Source organism: Salmo salar, chromosome ssa14 (assembly GCF_905237065.1).
Source record: "Salmo salar chromosome ssa14, Ssal_v3.1, whole genome shotgun sequence".
In the NCBI taxonomy this organism is placed as follows: domain Eukaryota; kingdom Metazoa; phylum Chordata; class Actinopteri; order Salmoniformes; family Salmonidae; genus Salmo; species Salmo salar.
In genome coordinates, this window is record NC_059455.1 from 29255181 (window position 1) to 29279478 (window position 24298).

The window sequence follows — 24298 nt, forward strand, 5'->3', positions numbered from 1 at the left end:
GTTCCCGGACATTTCTGGGGGGAATGGCCCTAGCCTTCACCCTCTGATCCAACAGGTCCCAGACGTGCTCAATGGGTTTGAAATCCGGGCTCTTCGCTGGCCATGGCAGAACACTGACATTCCTGTCTTGCAGGAAATCACACACAGAACGAGCAGTATGGCTGGTGGCATTGTCATGCTGGAGGGTCATGTCAGGATGAGCCTGCAGGAAGGGTACCACATGAGGGAGGAGGATGTCTTCCCTGTAACACACAGCGTTGAGATTGCCTTCAATGACAACAAGCTCAGTCCGATGATGCTGCGACACACCGCCCCAGACCATGACGGACCCTCCACCTCCAAATCGATCCCGCTCCAGAGTACAGGCCTCAGTGTAACGCTCATTCCTTCAACGATAAACGTGAATCCGTCCATCAACCCTGGTGAGATGAAACCGCGACTCGTCAGTGAAGAGCACTTTTTGCCAGGCCTGTCTGGTCCAGCAACGATGGGTTTGTGCCCACAGGCGATGTTGCTGCCGGTGATGTCTGGTGAGGACCTGCCTTACAGCAAGCCTACAAGCCCTCAGTCCAGCCTCTCTCAGCCTATTGCGGACAGTCTGAGCACTGATGGAGGAATTGTGTGTTCCTGGTGTAACTCAGTCAGTTGTTGTTGCCATCCTGTACCTGTCCCGCAGTTGTGATGTTCGGATGTACCGGTCCTGTGCAGGTGTTGTTACAAGTGGTCTGCCTTTGGGAGGACGATCAGGTGTCCGTCCTGTCTCCCTGTAGCGCTGTCTTAGGCATCTCACAGTACGGACACATCTGCAGTTCTCATGCCTCCTTGCAGCATGCCTAAGGCATGTTCATGCAGATGAGCAGGGACCCTGGGCATCTTTCTTTTGGTGTTTTTCAGAGTCAGTAGAAAGGCCTCTTTAGTGTCCTAAGTTTTCATAACTCTGACCTTAATTGCCTACCGTCTGTAAGCTGTTAGTGTCTTAATGACCATTCCACAGGTGCATGTTCATTAATTGTTTATGGTTCATTGAACAAGCATGGGAAACAGTGTTTAAAACCGTTACACTGATGATCTGTGAAGTTATTTGGATTTTTACGAATTATCTTTGAAAGACAGGGTCCTGAAAAAGGGTTTATTAGTTCAAATAAAATTTCCACATTTGTTTCAGCATACAATATAGCTCAATATTTGTATTATTTATTTTATACAGTCTTTCTTGCTCATCTTTATTAAGGGGGACAATAATTTTTTACCTTACTGTATATGCAGATGATATAGGTGTAAGGGTTGCGGAACTGGTGGCAGTGAAGTTAGATGCAGGAGAGCAGAGATGGGTAATAGCTGGAGCAGTTTAATTACATAACCCACGGCAATCCAAAAAGAACCTACACGGGTACAAAACCCGACGCGCACCAGTAACATAGCATACAAGCACTTACAAACAAACAATTCCACACAAGGACATGGGGGGAACAGAGGGTTAAATACACAACAATTAATGATGGTAATGGAAACCAGGTGTGTAAGAAAACAAGACAAAACAAATGGAAAATGAAAAGTGGATCGACGATGGCTAGAAGACCGGTGACGCCGACCGCCGAACACTGCCCGAACTAGGAAAGGAAAAGACTTCGGTGGAAGTCTGACAATAGGTGAAGACACTTGACAGACTACTTAAGAAAACAGTTTGAGGGAAGTAAGTGTTTAATGCAAAAATATCAAAATACACTTGAACAATCACATTTGAAATCACACTGCATCATTATTGTTCACAAAGCTCAAACCGTTGTGTTTTATGAGAGCTAAAACAGGGAAACATTTAGTTATGTTTAATCATGTCTAGTCATTAAAAAGTGTCAGATCGTTATGAACAGTGAAAAGGGCGTTTGACTATCTTGACAACCTACATTGCAATTATCAATACTTATACTCATACTGACTGTGACAAGACGATATGAAAATGTATATTTCTATACTTTACAACCTTTACCACCAGATTGACAGCATTACTAATAGTTTGCCAATTTAGCTATATGATTTGTCTAACACCAGACATACATAAATAAAGCAACAAGTATGGCAGGACAGTTGCTAACAAGCATATCACACTGGCAGTTATTGGGAACCTCAAGGGAGACAAAAGTGCTTGTGATAACAGTCTGTTTGGTTGATAAGTGCTGCAATAGCCTCTATTATATACACTGAGTATACAAAATATTAGGAACACCTTCCGAATTTTATGTTGCACCCTCTTTTGCCCTCAGAACAGCCTCAATTCGTTGGGCATGGACTCTACAAGATGAAGAAAGCATTCCAGGGATGCTGGCCCATGTTGACTCCAATGCTTCCCACAGTTGTGTCAAGTTGGCTGGATGTCCTTTGGGTGCTGGACCATTCTTGATACACACGGGAAACTGTTGAGTGTGGGAGAAAAAAAACTGCAGCGTTGCAGTACCCTGACACACTCAGACCGGTGCGCCTGGCACCTACTACCATACCCCGTTCAAAGGCACTTAATTATATTGTCTTGCCCATTCACCCGCAATTGCACACATACACAATCCATGTCTCAAAAGTTAGCAAGGCTTAAAAATCCATCTTTAACTTCTCTCCACCCCTTCAATTTTTTACTTCACTATGCTGCTCCCCAGATTGCAGCTCCACTGAAATACATATTTAATTGGTCACTGGAAAGGGGGACATTTCCAAATGTATGGAAGCATGCTAAACTGTGTACAATCCCGACAGCAAAGAACCCATTACTCTTGCCAATAGTCAACCAATTAGTCTACTCCCTTCACTCAGTAAGATATTGGAAGTTATTGTGAGTAGACAAATATTTTATTTATTTAACCTTCATTTAACTAGGCAAGTCAGTTAAGAACAAATTATTATTTACAATGACAGCCTAGGAACAGTGGGACAGAACGTTCAGGGGTAGAACGACAGATTTTTACCTTATGAGCTCGGGGATTTGATCTTGCAACCTTTTGGTTACTGGCCCAACACTAACCACTAGGCTACCTGCCGCCCCAAATATGGGAGTATATGGAAAAGAATGATCTGATCACAGCCAATCAGCATGCTTATCGCAAAAAACATTCCACTACCACTGCATTGTTGACATGACTGACCAGTGGCTCAATGCTATGAATAACGGCAGGTTTGTGGGTGTACTATTTTGGGGATGTTTGTACAGCATTTGATTTAGTGGATCATGAAATAATTTGTACAAAATTGTTGCATTATGGGTTTAAGAAGGCAGCATTGAATTGGGTACAGTCATATCTAACTGAAAGGAAACAGTCCACCTATATCAATGGGTTGTTTTCTTCCTCTCATGCTTTAAATTGTGGAATACCGCAGGGCAGCTGCCTTGGGCCACTTCTTTACTTAATAAATACCAACAACCTTCCTTATGCCTTATCTGAAACTCAAGCTACTATATTTGATACTACAATTTATACAGCAAGACAATCGGTTCAAAGGGTACAGCAAGCTCTACAAGTAGATTTTGGACATTTTAGGGAGTGGGTTTTCCAGAAAAAAAATATTTTGGAACACCAAGAAAACCAAGGTTATATTGGTTTGTTCCACAAGGAAAAGGCCAACACAGCATGGGATGCAATTAAGTATGGGGGGAGTACAAATTGAGGAAGTGTCAGAAACCAAACTACTTGGGGTGCAGCTAGACAACTGCTTATCATGGTCGTCTCAAATAACTAATCCTTGTTTTAATTTTTTTTTACTGTATGCATGATCAGAAGGATACCTAAATATTTACTGGGAAAGATTCTTAAGCAAACAACCCAAGCATTAATTGGGAGTCAGGTGAACTACTGTTCTATGGTCTCTGGAAATGCATCAGCAAGTGAAAGTAGGATGCTGCAGATTGAACTGAACAGAACAAAGCAGCAAGGATTGTTTTAAGGTGGAGATATGATTATGCTGCTGTTGTCATGCACAGTGCTCTTGCTTGGTCATTAATCAATAAGATAATTGAAAAAAACATGCTTATTTTATTTCACAATGTACATAATTTAAAACGGCCAAACTCCATTCACAACAGTATTCAGTTGGTAAGAGAAAGACATTCAGTCAATACTAAGAATAGATTGTCCACCGTCTATGTGTTATCCCGGCAGAAAAGTTAAATTGGCAGAATAACATTTCGATTCAGAGCAATAACAAATTGAATAATTTGTCTGAGCAAACCAGAAAACTTTCAATATATAAATTCAAACAATACTTTAGAACCCAAAAAGAAAGGAGGACCAGGCACTCTTCATATAATTAATTAAAATGCCTTTATTTGTATGGCATGTTTAGGTCCTGAAAGATGCAGGGCTGGAATACTTGACAGAGAGAACTTGTTGCAAAGGTGAGTGCCTCGTGATACATCAGAGAGAGTATATTTTGTTACAAAAAACAGCACTGAAGCAGAGAACATTAAAAGAATCATTAAAAATAATTGGGGAATCATCCAAAGTGAAACGCTACTACGCCAAGTCTTCCCTGAGCCACCAGTCAGAAGCTTTAAGAGATGTTCTACCCTAAATGACAAATTAGTCCACAGCTGTCTTCCTGGTGACTCTCAGAAACTTGGCTTGACCACAAACCCAAGGGCTCTTTTAAATGTAACCAGTGCAACCATTGCAGAAATATTGCACAGAAAAAGTATTTTGTTGACACAGCTTCTAAAATGGAGTATTACGTCAAGCATTTCATTAACTGCAAAACCACCCATGTCATCTATAGATTGGAATGTCCACAGTGCAAGGTGTTCTACATTGGACAGACAAAGAGACGCCTTCAAGACCGCTTAGCGGAACACAAGTACGCCATACGGGTAGGCAATGAAGACTACACCATGGCAAGGCACTACAAGTCCTTACACCATGGCAGCCCTGCCTCCCTACAAGCTATGGGTATTGATCATGTTCCGGCCTCAATTAGAAAAGGGTACCGTCTTTAACAGTTAAACCAAAGGGAAAGTTTTTGGATTTACAAACTACAGGCCACTAAGTACCCTGGTTTAAATGAAGATATGGATTTCTCACCCTTCCTGTAGGGTCGTGATAGGTCCATTTGCTGTCATCTAGTGGACATTTTGGTAAATTGCCCTCAGCTATGTTTAGACTGTTGTTGTTCATGTTTGCTATGTTCTAGTGTACTATGGAATATATTGCTTTCTTAATCTTGACACTTCTCCCAGTCATATTTAAGGTTAGAACTACCTTTCTAGGCATTCTGATACTTCTAGCTTGGAGTTCAATTTTTTGATAACATAGCTACAGTATTTCACTTTTTAATTTGTATAGTATTGCTTACTAGGTGTGTCCAATCAATTTTGTAACCACGCCCTCTTAAAATTAGGGCGAATTGGAGAAGCTGTTTTAAAGAGGACATTGTATTATTTCTTTGTACTCCCTGACGAAGGCCATGCATGCGAAACACGTCGGATTTTTAAAACTTTGTTTCTATTGAACATGCCATACAAATAAAGGCATTTTAATTAATTATATGAAGAGCGCATTGGTCCTCCTTTCTTTTTGATGACTAATTCACCCCTTTGACCAAAGAGCACCTTCTGTCTACCAAAATGTACTATTGTGTCCCTTAGTAGCGCTTCCCTTCCTCCTCTTAATACTTTAGAACCATTTAAATACAATAAACCGTAAGGTTGTGTAGGACTATGGTAGATGAAGGAATCATTCTATTAGAGTATTTATCTGGTCAATATGTCAGTGTATTACGTCTGTTGTTTGTAACAGTGTGTTATATGTGAAAATGTGATCATATTATAAATTGTATTTTAATGTTTAAGGAAGATTAGTCCAAATTATGACTACAAGCGTTCCAAATCAAATAATCTACACTGATTGAAGTGGATATAACAGGTGAAATAAGGGATCATAGCTTTCACCTGTACTCACCTGGTCAGCCTAGGGCATGGAAAGAGGTGTTCCTAATGTTTTGTCCACTCAGTACAGATCCATGTTCTATGAGCATTAGATGCCCCACAGCTAAACTTGTCTGTGAACATAATTTCATGAGTAGAACCTTTACATAGATCTGCCTGACTAACTGTACATAATCACACACTCTATTGTACAATTCCTAACCAACCTGGAATTGTTAAGGGCTATGGTGAGAAAATGTATCATAGCCTACTACACATTGTTCATCTTCAATTTACTTTCAAATTGCCTTGAATTCTCAGTATCTTTTCAAAGCACACCCATTATGTCCATAAAACATGTTGCTGGGAAAGTGATTCACTTCAATGGTGTTAACTTGAAGAACCCACCAAGGACTAGACCTACTGTAATGGACAAGTGTGAAAGTGGAATGAAAATGGAATACAGAAAAATAACTCAAAGAAGCAAAAAGGGATATGCAATTGCTTTCCAGGAACATACGATACAATAAGTAACATCATAGACATCATAGATGTTGCAAGGAGCGGTTGAAGAGGTATGTATTGTGTTGGAACATAATGTGTAGCTCTCTTAGGGCCTTGTTGTCACTCTGTGATGCCGGTGCCTTACTGCAGTGACTGCTGAATGGCAAGGCAGAGTTGGGTGTAATCGTCCTCCCCTACATTCTGGGAACATACAGGAGGATTCCGTAAAAAGTAGGACATCAAGCAGAGAACACAAACAAACATGAACCATCTTTGTTTATGGTATGTACAAAATACACATGACAACAATTTAGAAGGGAAATTAGCTATTGTGTTCTAGGCTACCATCTAGAGTAGACATGATGGTATGTACTGTATGTAAAAATAATGCAAAGTCAGCCTGTTGCTTTTGAAAATGCATTGAGTTACAGTGCTGTCAAGAACAGGACATAATGATTTTCCACTGAAGAATTTCTAGGAACGATTTCTTGGAAATCGTAATTCTTTTTTTTTCTCTCTATGGAACTCCTTGGCATAACTTCAGAGAAAAATTATGAGACACTCACCATGTAGGTGTCATAGCTGAAACAATGCCTGATAGCCAGGTGACCGATGAGGTTTCGGCTGCAGTAACTAGCATTGCCCCAAACAGTGGCAGCACAGATGGGACACACCTAGAGGAGAGAGGGGGTGACTTACCAAACAGAACAAACAGCACATTCTAATTATTTTTTACACTGAACAAAAATATAAAACGCAACATGCGACAATTTCAAAAGATTTCCACGAGTTACTGTACAGTTCATATAAGGAAATCAGTCAATTGACTCTCGAGTGGCGCAGTGGTCTAAGGCACTGCATCTCAGTGCTAGAGGTGTCACTACAGATCCTGGTATGATCCCGGTACGATCCCTGGCTGTATCACAACTGGCCATCATCGAGAGTCCCAGAAGGTGGAGCACAATTGGCCCAGCGTCATCTGGGTTAGGGGAGGGTGACTTGCCTAGTTAAATAAAAGGTTAAATACATAATGAGGCTTGTTGAGTTCTAGTTTGAAATACTTGCTATACTACAAGTTAATAATTACATGCATGAGGAAGGTACAGTACCAGCTAAAAGTTTGGATACACCTACTCCAAAATATATTTTATATTTGAGATTCTTCAAAGTAGCCACCCTTTGCCTTGATGACAGCTTTGCACACTCTTGGCATTCCCTCAGCCAGCTTTATGAGGTAGTCACCTGAAATGCATTTCAATTAACAGGTGTGCCTTGTTAAAAGTTAATTTGTGGAATTTCTTCCCTTTTTAATGCGTTTGAGGCAATCATTTGTGTTGTGACAAGGTAGGGGTGGTATACAGAAGGTGGTATACAGAAGATAGCCCTATTTGGTAAAAGACCAAGTCCATATTATGGCAAGAATGGCTCAAATAAGCAAAGAGAAACAACAGTTGATCATTAATTTAAGACATGAAGGTCAGTCAATCTGAAAGATTTCAAGCACTTTGAAAGTTTATTCAAGCGCAGTCGCAAAAACCTCCAAACGCTATGATGAAACTGGCTCTCATGAGGACCTCCACAGGAAAGGAAGATCCAGAGTTACATCTGCTGCAGAGGATAAGTTCATTAGAGTTACCAGCCTCAGAAATCAGCATTTAACTGCACCTCAGATTGCATCCAAAATAAATGATTCACAGAGTTCAAGTAACAGACACATCTCAACATCAACTGTTCAGGCCTTCATGGTCGAATTAAGAAACCACTACTAAAGGACAGCAATAATAAGAAGAGACTTGCTTGGGCCGAGAAACATGAGCAATGGACATTAGACCGGTGGAAATCTGTCTTTTGGTCTGATGAGACCAAATTTGAGATTTTTGGTTCGAACCACCGTGTCTTTGTGAGACGTAGAGTAGGTGAACGAATGATCTCTGCATGTGTGGTTCCCACCATGAAGCATGGAGGAGGAGGTGTGATGCTGTGGGGGTGCTTTGCTGGTGACACTGTCAGTGATCTATTTAGAATTCAAGTTACACTTAACCAGCATGGCTACCACAGCATTCTGCAGCGATACGCTATCCCATCTGGTTTGCGCTTAGTGGGACTATCATTTGTTTTTCAACAAGACAATGACCCAAAAAACCTACAAGCTGTGTAAGGGCTATTTGACCAAGAAGGAGAGTGATGAGTGCTGCATCAGATGACCTGGCCTCCACAATCAGCCGACCTCAACCCAATCTTATGTGTTATTATATACAGCCGCAGACTTAGAATTCCTGACAATAATATGCCGAACGTATTATCTCCCAAGAGAATTCTCTTCGGTTATTGTCACAGCCATGTATATCCCCCCTCAAGCCGATACCACGACATCCCTCAAGGAACTTCACTGGACTTTATGCAAACTGGAAACCATCTTGAGGCTGCATTTATTGTAGCTGGGGCTTTTAACAAAGCAAATTTGAGGAAAAGGCTACCTAAATTCTTTTAGCACATTGACTGTAGCACTTGTGCTGGAAAAACACTGGACCATTGTTATTCTAACTTCCGGGATGCATACAAGGCATCCCCTGCCCTCCTTTTGGCAAATCTGACCAAGACTCCATTTTGCTCCTCCCTTCCTATAGGCAGTAACTAAAACAAGAAGCGCCTGTGCTAAGGACTATTCAATGCTTTTCTGACCAATCGGAATCCACGCTTGAAGATTGTTTTGATCACGCTGACTGGAATATGTTCCGGGTAGCTTCTGGGAATAACATGGACGTGAACACCAAGATGTTCACTGAGTTTATTAAGAAGTGTATAGGAGATGTTGTACCTGCTGTGACTATTAAAACCTACCCTAACCAGCAACCGTGGATAGATGGCAGCATTCACGCAAAACTGAAAGCACGAACCACCGCATTTAACCATGGCAAGGTGATGGGGAATATGGCAGAATACAAACAGTGTATTCCCCCTATCCCTCCGTAAAGAAATCAAAACAGGCAAAATGTCAATATTGAGACAAAGTGGAGTTGCAATTCAACAACTCAGACATGAGACATATGTGGCAGGGTCTACAGACAGTCACAGACTACAAAAGGACAACCATCCACGTCGCGGACACCAACGTCTTGCTGCCAGACAAGCTAAACACGTTCTTTGCCGGCTTTGAGGATAACACAGTGCCACCAACGAGGCCAGCTACTAAGGACTGTGGGCTCTCCTTCTCCGTGGCCGACGTGAGTAAGACATTTAAACGTGTTAACCCTCGCAAGGCTGCCGGCCCAGACGGCATCCGTAGCCGCGTCCTCAGAGCATGCGCAGACCAGCTGGCTGGTGTGTTTACGGACATATTCAAGCTCTCCCTATCCCAGTCTGCTGTCCCAACGTGTTTCAAGATGGCCACCATTGTTCCTGTACACAAGAATGCAAAGGTAACTGAACTAACAGAGTGAAACAGAGTGAAAAACTAACATGCCCTAAAATATGGATTTCACATGACTAGGAATACAGATATGCATCCATTGGTCACAGATACCTTAAAAGAAAAAGGTAAGGCGTGGATCAGAAAACCAGTCAGTGTCTGGAGTGACCACCATTTGCCTTATGCAGCGCAACACATCTCCTTCGCATAGAGTTGATCAGGCTGTTGATTGTGGCCTGTGGAATGTTGTCCCACTCCTCTTCAATGGCTGTGAGAAGTTTCTGGATATTGTCAGGAACTGAAACACGCTGTCGTAGGAACTGAAACATGCTCAATGGGTGACATGTCTGGTGAGTATGCAGGCCATGGAAGAACTGGGACATTTTCAGCTTCGAGGAAATGTGTACAGATCCTTGTGACATGGGACCATGCATTATCATGCTGAAACATGAGGTGATGGCGGCGGATGATTGGCAAGACAATGAGCCTAAGGACCTCGTCACAGTATCTCTGTGCGTTCAAATTGCCATTGATAAATGTGATTGTGTTCGTTATCTGTAGCTTATGCCTGCCCATACCATAACCCCACCGCCACTATGGGGCACTCTGTTCACAACGTTGACATCAGCAAATCATTCGCCGACACGACGCCATACACGCTGTCTGCCATCTCCTCGGTACAGTTGAAACAGGGATTAATCCGTAAAGAGCACACTTCTCCAGTATACCAGTGGCCATTAAAAGTGAGCATTTGCCCACTGAAGACGGTCACGACGCCGAACGGCAGTCAGGTCAAGACCCGGGTGAGGCAACGACCACGCAGATGAGATTCCCTGAGATGGTTTCTGAAAGTTTGTGCAGAAATTATTTGGTTGTGCAAACTACAGTTTCTTCAGCTGTCTGGTCTAAGAAGATCCCACAGGTGCAGAAGCCGAAGTGCAGGTCCTGAGCTGGCGTGGTTACATATGGTCTGCAGTTGTGAGCCCGGTTGGACGTACTGCCAAATTTTCAAACTATGTTGGATGAGGCTCAGAGTAGAGAAATTAGCATTCAATTCTCTAGCAGCAGCTCTGGTGGACATTCCTGCAGTCAGCATGCCAATTGCACACTCCCTTAAAACTTGAGACATCTGTGACATTATGTTGTGTGACAAAACTGCACATTTTAGAGTAGGCTTTTATTGTCCCCAGCACAAGTTGCACCTGTGTATTGATCAGGCTGTTTAGTCAACTTATTGATATGCCACACCTGTCAGTTGGATGGATTATCTTGGCAAAGGAGAAATGCTCACTAACAGGAATGTAAACACATTTGCGCACATTATTTGAGAGAAATAAGCTTTTTGTGAGTATGGAAAATGTCTGGGATCTTTTATTTCAGCTCATGAAACATGAGACCAACAATTTACATGTTGCATTTATATTTTTGTTCAGTATAGATATAATATCTAGCATTAATTACTATTCAAGACATGTTGCAGCTCTTGCTATTGAGGTTCATGTTTGAAAGCTAGAATAGGCTCACTCACAGCTGGAGCATTCTCTCCTGTGTGGCTGCCGACACAGTGCTGGACCAGTCTCATGTCTGTGAGACCCTGCAGGGGGCAGTATGGGCAGGAGTACACCCTTCCTCCCAGGAAGCCCAATGTCAACACTCTGGGCCTGAGAAACAAGTCACCATCGTTAACACATGCACAAAAATACAATAATTTCACAACATGGATACATTTTGACAGTAAGATCATACATACCTAACCAATTCAGACATATGTGTTTGTGTGGGCTGTCCTGGTAGAATCCTAGATGAAAACATAATGAGAATAGTCAAATATACACCACTTTGAGAGTATAATTCTTTGATCAATGATCAAAATATCTAATCTCAACTATCAGAAAAAACTCTCAAACAAAAGTTTTATTAATCTCCATGACCTCTTAACAGATCATGTTTAATGAAAGAGGGGTGGCAGGGTAGCCTAGTGGTTAGAGTGTTGGACTAGTAACTGAAAGGTAGCAAGTTCAAATCCCCAAGCTGACAAGATACAAATCTGTCGTTCTGCCCCTGAACAAGAATTTGTTCTTAACTAGTTAGAGAAAGCTGATTAAAGTCATGATAACATTGTATCCATAACTGTAAATCAGAATGAAGTCTGTGGCTATATATGTCACAGCCTATCTGGCTATTTAACTCACAAATGTATTCACTATAGCCAATATATCATCAAAGAGTACATTAAGATGATAATTTTTTGTCCTCTTGCTGATGCTACGGTCCAATGTGTCCTATCCTTGATTATAGGTTGTAACTGGGACAAAGGAAAGCTCGACCAATCAAACTAAGCTGTCAGCTTAATGCAGACTGAGTAGTTTCAGTGCTGTCTTATTGATATTCCTAGGATGCTGCCTTATTTTACTTAAAAAGCTTGGATCTTAGGTAGATGCCTAATGATGCAGAACTGATTTGGTCTCAGCTCTGGCCATGTATTCACCTTCACTGACCATGAAGAGTTCTGGATAGCGACAGCACTATGGACTCTAGAACACTTCCACCATAGTCAGGTACTAGGCCTATACCTCTACTATTAAAATAACCGGAAGCACTACTACTCCTTCTGCTACTATTAGTAGTACCACACTACAGTACTAATACTAGTATTTCCAGTTCTAGTTGGCTACTTCTGCTACTACAGTATTATTAAAAGTACTACTAGTAGTACTAATCCTTGTGACTCATTTCAGGACACTAGGTGTATGTCGCGTGTCACTATTTCACAGGAGAGCCGTTTGAACGTATTTCTTTTTTTTAATCAAAATGTGTTTTCTGGCAAAAATGCCTTCTGGAACATGTGAACTCATGTGCATTAATAACAAACTTGTATGCCATCTAAAAATACGAATAAAATTGAGCCTAGTTGGTTTAGCCACAGAAAAAGTCAGCAACCTTCCCGTAGCCATGACTGGCTGAGATAATGAGTGGGCTGGACATGCCGAGAGATGAGTTTGGATTGGTCTGCCATATAGCACGCTTCTGTTTATTTGAGCTAGTCAGTATGTGTAGGTAATAAACGTGGCTTTTTAAAAAAATGCATTGTGTAGTAAAACTGCATAAGTCTTGGTCTCCACTTTCTGGAGGACTGAGTTTTGAAATCATTGGAATTCGAGTATGATAGCTAAGGAGATGGAGAAAACACTGGTCTCTGGATTACATCTTCAAACTAAGGGCAACCATGGCATCAGTGACAGGTAGACGTGTCACGGGTAAGGTAGTCTAGCTAGCTACATTTTCAGATATTACACTTTTCTAATTTTGATGGAAAGTGGTTTCATTTCAAGTTAAAATGTACTGTTAGCTAGCTAACGTTAGCTGGCTGGCTCGCTAGCTAACGTTATGTGTATGATGTTATTATTCATATCTCAGAGCCATTTGCTTTGCTAGTTATAGCCTAATGTTAGCTATCTAACATTGAACCTGGTTGGTTAGCTACCTGCAGATTCATGCAGGGTAGTAACGTCATGAGTTGGGATTATGGTTCATTGTTTACCTAGCTAGCTACATGTCTTAACAAAAGACATCACTATGCACATAACCATTTCTGGTGCGTTCGTAACTTCAGTCTGGCCAGCTACTCCGATTTCAGGTGTACTCTCGTCTGAGTGTGCCAGTGTACAGAATAACTGATTATTTTACGAACGCTCAACACCCGTTGAATATGGCCGGTGTCAGTAAACGTCGGCAAAAAAAGCATAATTAAATTGTTGCAAGCAGCACAGTTACAGTCACCAACGCTCTGGATAACATAAAAACAGCCTAACCAGCTCTGCTAGGGTGAGTAAAATGGTCAGAGTGGGGCGTTCTCTCATTTGTGTCTGGAAGAAGCTAGCAAGCTAGCCAATGTTAGCCAGTTAGCTTGGGTGCTTGACTGCCGTTGTGAGGTCAGAATGCTTGGATCAACCCTACTCATCTGCCAGAGCGTCCAATTTGCGCTCTGAACGCTTTTTACGAACGGACAATCTGACGATGCTCTGAATTTATGAACGCCCAAAGCTCACTGTGGCACTCTGGATTGAATTTACGAACACACCCTTCAATAGAATATCAACAGTTGTCGCAGTGACAGACGTAGCTGGTAAATTCGCTCTGGCTATCTACTCCGATTTCAGAGCACTCTCATCTGAGTGTGCCAGAGCGCAGAATAACAGACACATTTACGAATGCTCAACACCCGTTGCAGCAACGGTCTGGATAACATAAAAACAGCCTAACCAGCTCTGCTAGGGCAAGTAATGGTCAGTGAGCTGTTCTCTCATTTGTGTCTGGAAGTAGCTAGCAAGTTAGCCAGTTAGCTTGGGTGCTTGACTGCTGTTGGATCAACCCTTAAAAAGATAGATGGGGCTAAAGTGTAAGAGGGTGTGAACGATGCTGAATGGGTGTAGACAAAGAAAAGCTCTCCAGTAGGTACCAAAACATTCAAAGGCCATTTTCTCAAAAGTGCAGTTACAAGTTTATCAACTTTAAAAGCAGAATTTATTTCCCATTGTTCCTCAAATGCAGTGTATGATATACCATTTTGTAGCTCTGTGTCTCTGCTTTTATCCAATGTAAAAAAAAAAATATATTCAAATGTTGCTACATAAGACCAAATCAAGGCGGTCGGTCACCTATGATTCGGTGGATTCAGTTTCTGTATACTTGCCCAGTCATGTGGATCGTATCCACAGATATACGGCTGACTTCCTGAGGCGTTGGTGTGACTGGTGGGGGTGGTGCGTCAAGAGGGGTGCCATACTCCTCAAGGTACTTCCTGCAGCTTTTGTAGTGAACCCTCATCTTGCTGAGAAACTTCTGAGAAGTGAAATCACACAGGTCTATACATAAAATGGGTGATGTGTGAAGCAACATTTTTGTTTTTAACCAATTAGCAACCATAATTAACTAAATTGATAAATGTATCTAATCCACCGGTGGTGTTGCTAAATTAATGAAATGTATTTATAAAACCTTTTTTACATCAGCAGATGTCACAAAGTGCTATACAGGAAGCCAGCCTAAAACCCCAAACAGCAAGCAATGCAGATGTAGAAGCATAGTGGCTAGGAAAAACTCCCTGGGAAAGGCAGGAACCTAGGGAGAAACCTAGAGTGGATCCAGGCTCTGAGGGGTGGTCAGTCCTCTTCTGGCTGTGCCGGGTGGAGATTATAAGAGTACATGGCCATTAAGGCCAGATTGTTATTCAAGATGTTCCAATGTTCATAGATGAGCAGCAGGGTCAAATAATAACCACAGTGGTTGTAGAGGGTACAACTGGATAGTAGAGAGAGCAAGAGAGACCAGTGCCTTGTCGTTCACTTTCGCACCCCACACATTTAACCATAGGACATACTAAGAGATGAGTCTTCAGTAAAGACTTAAAGGTCGACACCGAGTCTGTGTCTCTCACATGGGTAGGCAGACCATTCCATCAAAATTGAGTTCTATAGGAGAAAGCCTCCAGCTGTTTGCTTAGAAATTCTAGGGACAATAAGGAGAATTGCGTCTTGGGACCGTAGCGTACGTGTAGGTCGGTACGACAGGACCAAATCGGAGAGATAGGTAGGAGCAAGCCCATGTAATGCTTTATAGGTCAGCAGTTAAACCTTGAAATCAGCCCTAGCCTTAACAGGAAGCCAGTGTAGAGAGGCTAGCACTGGGGTAATATGATAAAAAAAATTGGGTTCTAGTCAAGATTCTAGCAGCTGTGTTTAGCACTAACTGACGTTTATTTAGTGCTTTATCCGGATAGCCGGAGAGTAGAGCATTGCAGTAGTCTAATGTAGAAGTGACAAAAGCATGGATTAGCTTTTTTGCATCATTTCTGGACAAAAAGTTAGATTTTTTGCAATTTTTTAAAATTGAAAAAAATCTGTCCTTGAAATATTCTTGATATGTTCGTCAAAAGAGAGAGCAGGATCCAGAGCAACCCTGAGGTCCTTCACAGTTTTATTTGAGACAACTGTACAACCATCAAGATTAATTGTCAGATCCAACAGCAGATCTCTTTGTTTCTTGGGACCTAGAACTAACATCTCCGTTTTGTCTCCATCCACTTCCTTATGTCTGAAACACAGGCTTCCAGGGTAGGCAATTTTCGGGCTTCACCATATTTCATCGAAATGTACAGCTGTGTGTTGTCCACATAGCAGGGAAAGTTGACATTGTGTGTCCGAATGACATCACCAAGAGGTAGAATATATAGCGAAAACAATAGTGGTCCTAAAACGGAACCTTGAGGAACACTGAAATTCAAAAGACAAACCATCCACAAAGACGAACTAATACTGTATCTTTCCGACAGATAAGATCTAAACCAGGAAAGGTTGTCTGGAAACTCTAATTGGTTTACACAATCTCTCCAAAAGAATGTGGTGATCAATGATGTCAAAAGCAGCACTAAGGTCTGGGAGCACGAAGACAGATGGAGAGCCTTCGTCTGCCGCCATTAAAAGTTAGTTTATCACCTTCGAGTGCAGTCTCAATGCTATAATGGGACCTAAAACCAGACTGAAGCATTTAGTGTACATTATTTGTCTTCAGGAAGGCAGTGAGTTGCTGCGCAACAGATTTTTTTTAAAGATTTGATATAGGCAGATAGTTTTGACATCTTCTGGGTCCTGGTTTGGCTTTATTACTGCCACTTTTAGTGAGTTTGGTACACATCCTGAGGATAGGGAGCCATGTATTATTTTCAACATAGGAGGGCCAATCACAGGAAATAGCTCTTTCAGTAGTTTAGTTGGAATAGGGTCCAGTACGCAGCTTGAAGGTTTAGAGGCCATGACTATTTGAGAGGCCATTACTGTGTCAAGAGATACAGAATTAAAAATCTTGAGTGTGTCCATTGATCTTGGGTCCTGGCAGTTCTGTGCAGACTCAGGATAACTGAGTCTTGGAGAAATACGCAGATTCAAAGAGGAGTCTGTAATTTGCTTTCTAAGGATCATGATCTTTTCATCAAAGAAGTTCATGAATTCATAACTGCTGAAGTGAAAGCCATCCTCTCTTGGGCAATGCTGCTTTTAGTTAGCTTTGCGACAGTATCAAAAATAAATGTTGGATTGTTTTTATTCTCCTCAATTCGGTTGGAAAAATAGGATGATCGAGCAGCACTGAGGGCTCGTCAAAATTGCATGGTAATGTCTTTCCAAGCTAGTTGGAAGACTTCCAGTTTGGTGGAACGCCATTTCTGTTCCAATTTTCTGGAAGCTTGCTTCAGGGCTCAGGTATTTTCTGTATACCAGGGAGCTAATTTCTTGTAACAAATGTTTTGGGTTTTTAGGGGTTCGACTGCATATAGAGTACTACGCAAGATTGTCAGAGAATATGTAGCAAGGCTTTTAATGATCCTTGGTTGGGGTTTTAGCAGATTATTTGTTCTTTGCAAACATAATAAAATGGTGGTCCAATAATCATGGATTATGAGGAAAAATATTTATTCCACGGGACAAAACTAGATCCAGGGTATGACTGTGGCAATTTGTAGGTCCTGAGATATGTTGGACAAAACCCACTGAGTCGATGATGGCTCTGAAAGCCTTTTGGAGTGGGTCTGTGGACTTTACCATTTTAATATTGAAGTCACCAAAATGTTGAATATTATCTGCCATGACTACAAGGTCCAATAGGAATTCAGGGAACTCAGTGAGGAATGCTGTTTATGGCCCAGGAGGCCGGTAAACAGTAGCTATAAAAAGTGATTGAGTAGGCTGCATAGATTTCATGACTAGAAGCTCAAAACACGAAAACGCAGTCATTTTTTTTGGTACATTGAAATTTACTGTTATGTTTGCGACACCTTTGTGGGATGCAGGGGGGATATGGTCACTAGTGTAACCAGGATGAGAGGCCTCTTTTTTTGTTGCCATGTTTGAGTCAGGCCAATCACATCATTGACTATGACTGCCTTGGAAGTGAGGGATCTAACATTAAGTAGCCCTATTTTGAGGTGTGAGATATCACAACTTCTTTCAATAATGACCGGAATGGAGGTCTTTATTCCAGTGAGACTGCTAAAGCGAACACCTCTATGTTTAGTTTTGCCCAGCCTAGATCGAAGCACAGACACGGTCTCAATGGTGATAGCTGAGTTGACTGCACTGACAATGCTAGTGGCAGACTTCAATAAATTGGCAGGCTGGCATTTTTTGGGAAGGGCAGAAAACAGTTTTCAACCAGCGATTGAGTTGTGAGACTGCTGTAGAGCCAGAGGCAATTACTCATTGCTGACACATTTTTCTAGCTAATTTACACGCTGTGAAGTTATATTGCGCTTGGATACCTCTGACTGTTTCTTTCTGACATTGTTGGTGCCGAGTGGATAACAATATCCCTATACTCCCTATATTTAGTCTTCGCGAGCACCCTCTTCAGATTAGCCTTTACATCAGTAGCCCTGCCCCCTGGTAAACAGTGTATGATCACTGGATGATTATTTTGAAGTCTAATATTGCGGGTAATGGAGTCGCCAATGAATAGGGTTTTCGATTTGTCAGAGCTAACGGTGGTAGGCTTTGGCGGCTCAGACCCCGTTATCTACTCCTTTATCAGAGCACAGAGCGCAGAATAACTGATGAATTTACTAACGCTCAACACCTGTTGAATATGGTCAGTGTCAGTAAACGTCGGCAAAAAAAGCGTAATTAAATTGTTGCCAGCAGCCCAGTTACAGTCATCAACACTCTGGATAGCCTAACCAGCTCTGCTAGGGTGAGTAAAACAATCAGAATGAGGTGTTCTATCATTTGTGTCATTAGCCAGTTAGCTTGGCTGCCGTTGTGAGGTCAGAACGCTCGGATCAATCCTACACCTTGGTCAGAGTCCAGTGTGTGCTCTGAACGCTCCGAGAGCGAAATGCTCTGGATTTACGAAATTGACAATCTGGCAAACTCAGAATTTACGAACGCCCAGAGCGCACTCTGAATGGACTCTGGCACTCCAGATTGAATTTACGAACACACCCTTAATGGGGAGAACCGGTTGAAAGTTTATGTCGGCTGAATGATCGACATATTTCTTTCCAGAAGCCTTGAGAAAATTGTTCGGCTGCGGGGACTGTGTGGAGGGGATTTATACTACTATCTGTACATACTGGTGGCACAGATGCTGTTTCATCCTTTCCTACACTTAAATTGCCCTAGCCTAATGATTGCATCTGAAGCTGGGCTTGCCACACGGCTAACCTCACCATAAAGCAATAGTTCTCTTGTATATTATGAGTACAACGACTGCAATTAGATGGCATAGTGTTAATGTTACTACTTAGCTTTGTCGTCTGGTGGAGGTCCTGTAGAATCATGTCCAGATAAAATGACCGGGGTGAAAAAGTTGAATGAACAAAAAGTTAACTTACTTGCCTAGTTAAATAAAGATTAAATAAAAGTCAAATAAAAAAGGGCTGTTCTTAATCTGGACACAATGCAGAGTGCCTGGATACAGACGTCAGCGGTGGTATATTGGCCATATTCCACAAACCCCAAGGGTGCCTTATTGCTATTATAAAGTGGTTACCAAAGTAATTAGAACAGTAAAAAGTAATTAGAACAGTAAAAAGTAATGTTTTGTCATACCCCTGGTATATGTTCTGATATAACACGGCTTTCAGCCAATCAGCATTCAGAGCTCGAACCAGGTTTAAAAATAAATACCCTTTGTGCATGTGCATAACTATAGATAAATCCGACAGGAGTGTTTGAGTGATGACAGAGGATCCCAAAAAACACTTGGATGACCATTAAAAAAACGAATGTTAGGCTATTTTCTGGCAATTGTGCTGTTATGTGCCAGATGTTAAGACTACAAATTGTTATGTTCCATTTGCGAGATTGACTTGTCATTTCAATAGACATAGGCTACAGATTCAAACCTGTGTTTATGATTCTAATAACATTTTGCCATAGTTTGCTTAGATAATGGCAGGTAGCCTATAGGCCCTGATAGGCCTACATCTCATTTAATAAAATCTACAGTAGCCTAGAAAAGATGTCAGCAAGATGTAAACTGAACGATTTAGTAGTTTGCTTAGTTCCAGTTAAATAGTTAACACACACACACACACACACACGCATGGACGCAGCGGTCTAAGACACTACATCTCAGTGCAAGAGGCGTCACTACAGTCCCTGGTTCGATTCCAGGCTGTATCACATCCGGTCTTGATTGGGAGTCCCATAGTGCGGCGCACAACTGGCCCAGCGTCGTCCGGGCCGTCATTGTAAATAAGAATTTGTTGTTAACTGATTTGCCTAGTTAAATAAAGGTTAAATAAAATAAATACATCCAATTTGTCTATAATCAAGGAATATAACCTTGTACACACATCCACAGGCTTTGAGCAGGTGTTAGATATTAAAGTAAATGTTCATCATCAAAAAAGGAACACACACACACACACACACACACAGTGATAATATAGTCCCAAGTGTGTTTATTAACATTTCAACCCCTTAGGTATTCCTATGGGTGAAAAGTATACTTCATATATGGTGGGAAGACCTAAGGAGGTGAAAATCATAAGCACACTTGGGAGTGTATTTATCATACTGTGTAGATGTGTAGACTACAGAGTTTTCCTCCTGTGTGTTGTCCCTTTGATCAGCGACCTGATTGTAGTGTTGGTTTGGGGAAGAACTACATGTACTAGCTATGGGATTCCCCTAGCATGACTGTAAATGGAGGGGAAACAATGGAATAACATGAAAAACAACACCCTCCTCAGTATTTAGGTAACACTGCAAAACACTGAGTATATGTTCTGTACTCCACACAGGTAAAATATTTAAGTGTAAACATTTAAGCTCATTTATAAACAAAGTGTAATAAATAGTGTCTGCTACCGTAGTACCACAGGCCCTGCACTGTCCTTTCCTCTCCCTCATCTGCTGCTGGACATCTATTGCTCTCTTTTCAGTCTCCGATACAGGGCCCCTGCACAGGGGACAGTGTGGCCCCTGGGCCCTCACAGCCAGGCGGAAGCAGTTTTTACAGAACCTGGGAGGACAGAGATGGTTATTGTTTAATAAAGGTTGCGTTTTATTGTAGGCTATAGGATATATCCTAATGAGTTGGCTTAGACTTTCTTTTTTGTAATATCACAAACATCTGGCAACTAAAGTATTGAGCTGAGCCAGCCAATTTGTGGATTATTTGATCTCAAATATTTGGTTATTTGACCTGGGCTATGCCTTGGCCTGACTATGGTTTTGTATATTTACACATGTCTGCAGTTCCTGGTCCTGATGGGGGTTTTCAGGACATCCTGACATATGGGACAGTCATAATCCTCCTCTGAGCAGTTGTCCAACGATCCCTCTGCAGCATCCCAAATATTACTCATAGCTCCCACAGGCTCCATTGATGAAGAACACCCACTTCCCATTTATCCCAACTCTGCCAACATGGAGGGAGGAAAATGAGGAGGAAACCACCACCTGTTTACTGTAAGTCCCCAACCAGAATGCTAGTAGACTTGAGTTTACTTGTCTGTGAAATATTAACTCATTCCAGGTGTACCCAGACTATTTGCATTCAATCATGATTACATCATAACAGATCAACAATGGATAAGTGACAGTTGCCAGGGAGTAGTAGACAGGTTGGATTTCTCTCTAATCAATGTAAATGTATAGGCACAGAGACCCTTTCAATCATGTTTTACCTCATTAGCTTTGAGTTAATACAACATTTGTATTGTCATCCATGTACAGTACCTATCTCTGAAACACATATACCTAGTCATTATGCTTTCTCTGACAGTCAGACCTACAATACCACTCAAAAGTTTGCACACCTACTCATTCCAGGGTTTTTCTTTATTTTACTATTTTCTACATTGTAGAATAATAGTGAAGATATCACAACTATGAAATAACACATATGGAATCAAATATATATTTTATATTTGAGATTCTTCAAAGTAGCCACCCTTTGCCTGGATTACAGCTTTGCACACTCTTGGCATTCTCTCAACCAGCTTCATGAGGTAGTCATCTGGAATGCATTTCAATTAACGGGTGTGCATTGTTAAAAGTTAATGTGTGGAATTTCTTTCCTTTTTAATATGTTTGAGCCAATCAGTTGTGTTGTGACAAGGTAGGGTTGGTATACAGAAGATTATTTGGTAAAAGACCAAGTCCATATTATGGCAAGAACAGATCAAATAATCAAAGAGAAACGACAGTCCATCATTCATTTTAAGAAATGAAGGTCAGTCAATCCGGAAAATGTCAAGACCATTGAAAGTTTCTTCAAGTGCAGTCGCAAAAACCATCAAGCGCTATGATGAAACTGGCTCTCATGAGGACAGCCACAGGAAAGGAAGACCCAGAGTTACCTCTGCTGCAGAGGATAAGTTCATTACAGTTACCAGACTCAGAAATTGCAGCCCAAATAAATGCTTCACAGAGTTCAAGTAACAGACACATCTCAACATCAACTATTCAGAGGAGACTGCGTGAATCAGGCCGTCATGGTCGAATTGCTGCAAAGAAACCACTACTAAATGACACCAATAAGAAGAGACTTGCTTGGGCCAGGAAACACAAGCAATGGACATTAGACCTGTGGAAATTTGTCCTTTGGTCTGATGAGTCCAAATTTGAGATATTTGGTTCCAACCGCCATGTCATTGAGACACAGAGTAGGTGAACGGATGATCTCTGCATGTGTGGTTCCCACCATGAAGCATATAGGAGGAGGTGTGATGGTGCTTTGCTGGTGACACTGTCAGTGATTTATTTAGAATTCAAGGCACACTTAGCCAGCATGGCTACCACAGCATTCTGCAGCGATACGCCATCCCATCTGGTTTGCGCTTAGTGGGACAATCATTTGTTTTTTCAACAGGACAATAACCCAGCTCACCTCCAGGCTGTGTAAGGGCTATTTGACCAAGGAGAGTGATGGAGTGCTGCATCAGATGACCTGGCCTCCACAATCACCCGACCTCAACTCAGTTGAGATGGTTTAGGATGAGTTGGAGCGCAGAATGAAGGAAAAGCAGCCAACAAGTGCTCAGCATATGTGGGAACTCCTTCAAGACTGTTGGAAAAGCATTCCAGGTTAAGCTGGTTGAGAGAATGCCAAAAATGTGCAAAGCTGTCAAAGGCAAAGGCTGGCAACTTTGAAGAATATAAAATATATTTTGATTTGTTTAACACTTTTTTGGTTACTACATGATTCCATGTGTTTTTTCATAGTTTTGATGTCTTCACGATTATTCTACAATGTAGGAAATAAAGAAAAACCCTTGCATGAGTAGGTGTCCAAACTTTTGACTGGTGCTGTATTTTTACAAAACGTGCTAGGCATTATAATGGTAGTGTCATGAAGCGTTGAAGTAATAATGCATTAGAATGTGACCGCAAAATGTTCACTCTCTCTTTGTAGAATAGCTGACCCAGAGTAGCCAAGGGAGGTGACAGGTGAGAATGAGGAGGACCCATGATTGTACAAAAACAATCCTTGAATTTATTACAGATGCAGTATTTCAGAATACATGGCTTGTCTAGAAAACAGTTGTCCATAGCAGCAACATTCAGGATATGAAAACTGAAAAATGACAGCGAGTGTAAATCTCAGCCCCTCAATAGTGTTCCTACTGCAGCTAAGACTGGGCCAAAATGCTAAATATCATAAATACAGATGACCCCTTTTCCAGCTCTAAGCAGAGTCCAACTCTCCCGTTACTGGGACTAAAGAGTCTACCAGAACAGCCTAAATCAACTGCCTGTATACTACAAACTGCTATTGAGCACATTGTCAAATGGTATTTAACCCTGAGCTGAGAGAAAAGGACAGCATGTATCCCTTTGCTCCTCAATCCCACCCACACTTATTAACCAATGAGAATGAGCATTTAATTAGAATAACTTTTTTAATTAGAGCAGGTAACACTATGGAAAACAAGTTAATATCATTCATTAGTTAATAATGTCCATATTTAGTCATGTACATTTTACTTTAAAAGACAGAGCTACATCAAATAGAACTACTATATGGGGAGACTGAAAGCATGGGTGAACTACACATTAATTCGCTAACTTACCACACCTGGCTTAAACCTGTCCAACCAACTCGATAGCAAACAATTATGGTCAGGAACACCTAAACTGCTAGATCGCTATGCATGACAATGTACTAGTGCACTTCATCCAAACCACACATGCATATACCTTTAAACATTTTAGATAACAAAGAACTTTTAAAATTGGTGATGGCAGTCTCAGGCTCCCTCATCTCTCTCTCGCATTCAGAAACAAACAAGCAGTATTTTAAGCAGTACATTGTCTTTTCCCCTCAACATTAAATCCATATTTAAATACAAAATTCCACTTACCACCTGTACAATCTGCTGAGCGAATTGTAACTAATGATTGAAAATGAATTGACAAGTATAAATACAACACGGCAAATCCCCTGACAAGTTAGTTTTCACTTTCACTGTCGACATGAGGAAG

General features: G+C 41.4%; 2 protein-coding genes across 4 annotated transcripts in view; one reads left to right on the forward strand and one right to left on the reverse strand.

Annotated features, from left to right (window-relative positions):
- Positions 1-1683: 1683 nt before the first annotated feature.
- Positions 1684-24289, reverse strand: LOC106569159 (E3 ubiquitin-protein ligase RNF138). The gene is made up of 8 exons (XM_045694174.1): positions 24178-24289; positions 21056-21230; positions 20678-20831; positions 14506-14654; positions 11563-11610; positions 11341-11473; positions 6970-7077; positions 1684-6604 (listed from the first exon to the last, which is right to left on the reverse strand). The coding sequence occupies exons 2-8, from the start codon at positions 21217-21219 to the stop codon at positions 6545-6547; spliced, it is 816 nt and encodes a 271-aa protein (XP_045550130.1). The 5' UTR covers positions 21220-21230; positions 24178-24289; the 3' UTR covers positions 1684-6544.
- The window catches only part of LOC106569157 (opsin-5), a 28584-nt gene continuing 22718 nt past the window's right edge, over positions 18433-24298 (forward strand). Inside the window, exon 1 of one of the 3 annotated variants that reach the window (XM_045694173.1) lies at positions 18433-18551. The gene's annotated coding sequence lies outside the window, so the exon portion shown is untranslated. Of the gene's footprint in view, positions 18552-21193; positions 21281-24298 lie in introns of those variants that run through there. The other 2 variants (XM_014140198.2, XM_014140199.2) reach the window with 2 other exon arrangements.

Excerpts from the sequence above, each read along its gene's own strand:
- LOC106569159 (XM_045694174.1), bottom strand. The coding sequence starts at position 21,219 with ATGGGAAGTGGGTGTTCTTCATCAATGGAGCCTGTGGGAGCTATGAGT. Across the intron at positions 11,611-14,505 it reads GATACGATCCACATGACTGG|GATTCTACCAGGACAGCCCA; the intron begins GCAAGTATACAG and ends GTTTTCATCTAG. Across the intron at positions 7,078-11,340 it reads CAGGAGAGAATGCTCCAGCT|GTGTGTCCCATCTGTGCTGC; the intron begins GTGAGTGAGCCT and ends TCTCTCCTCTAG.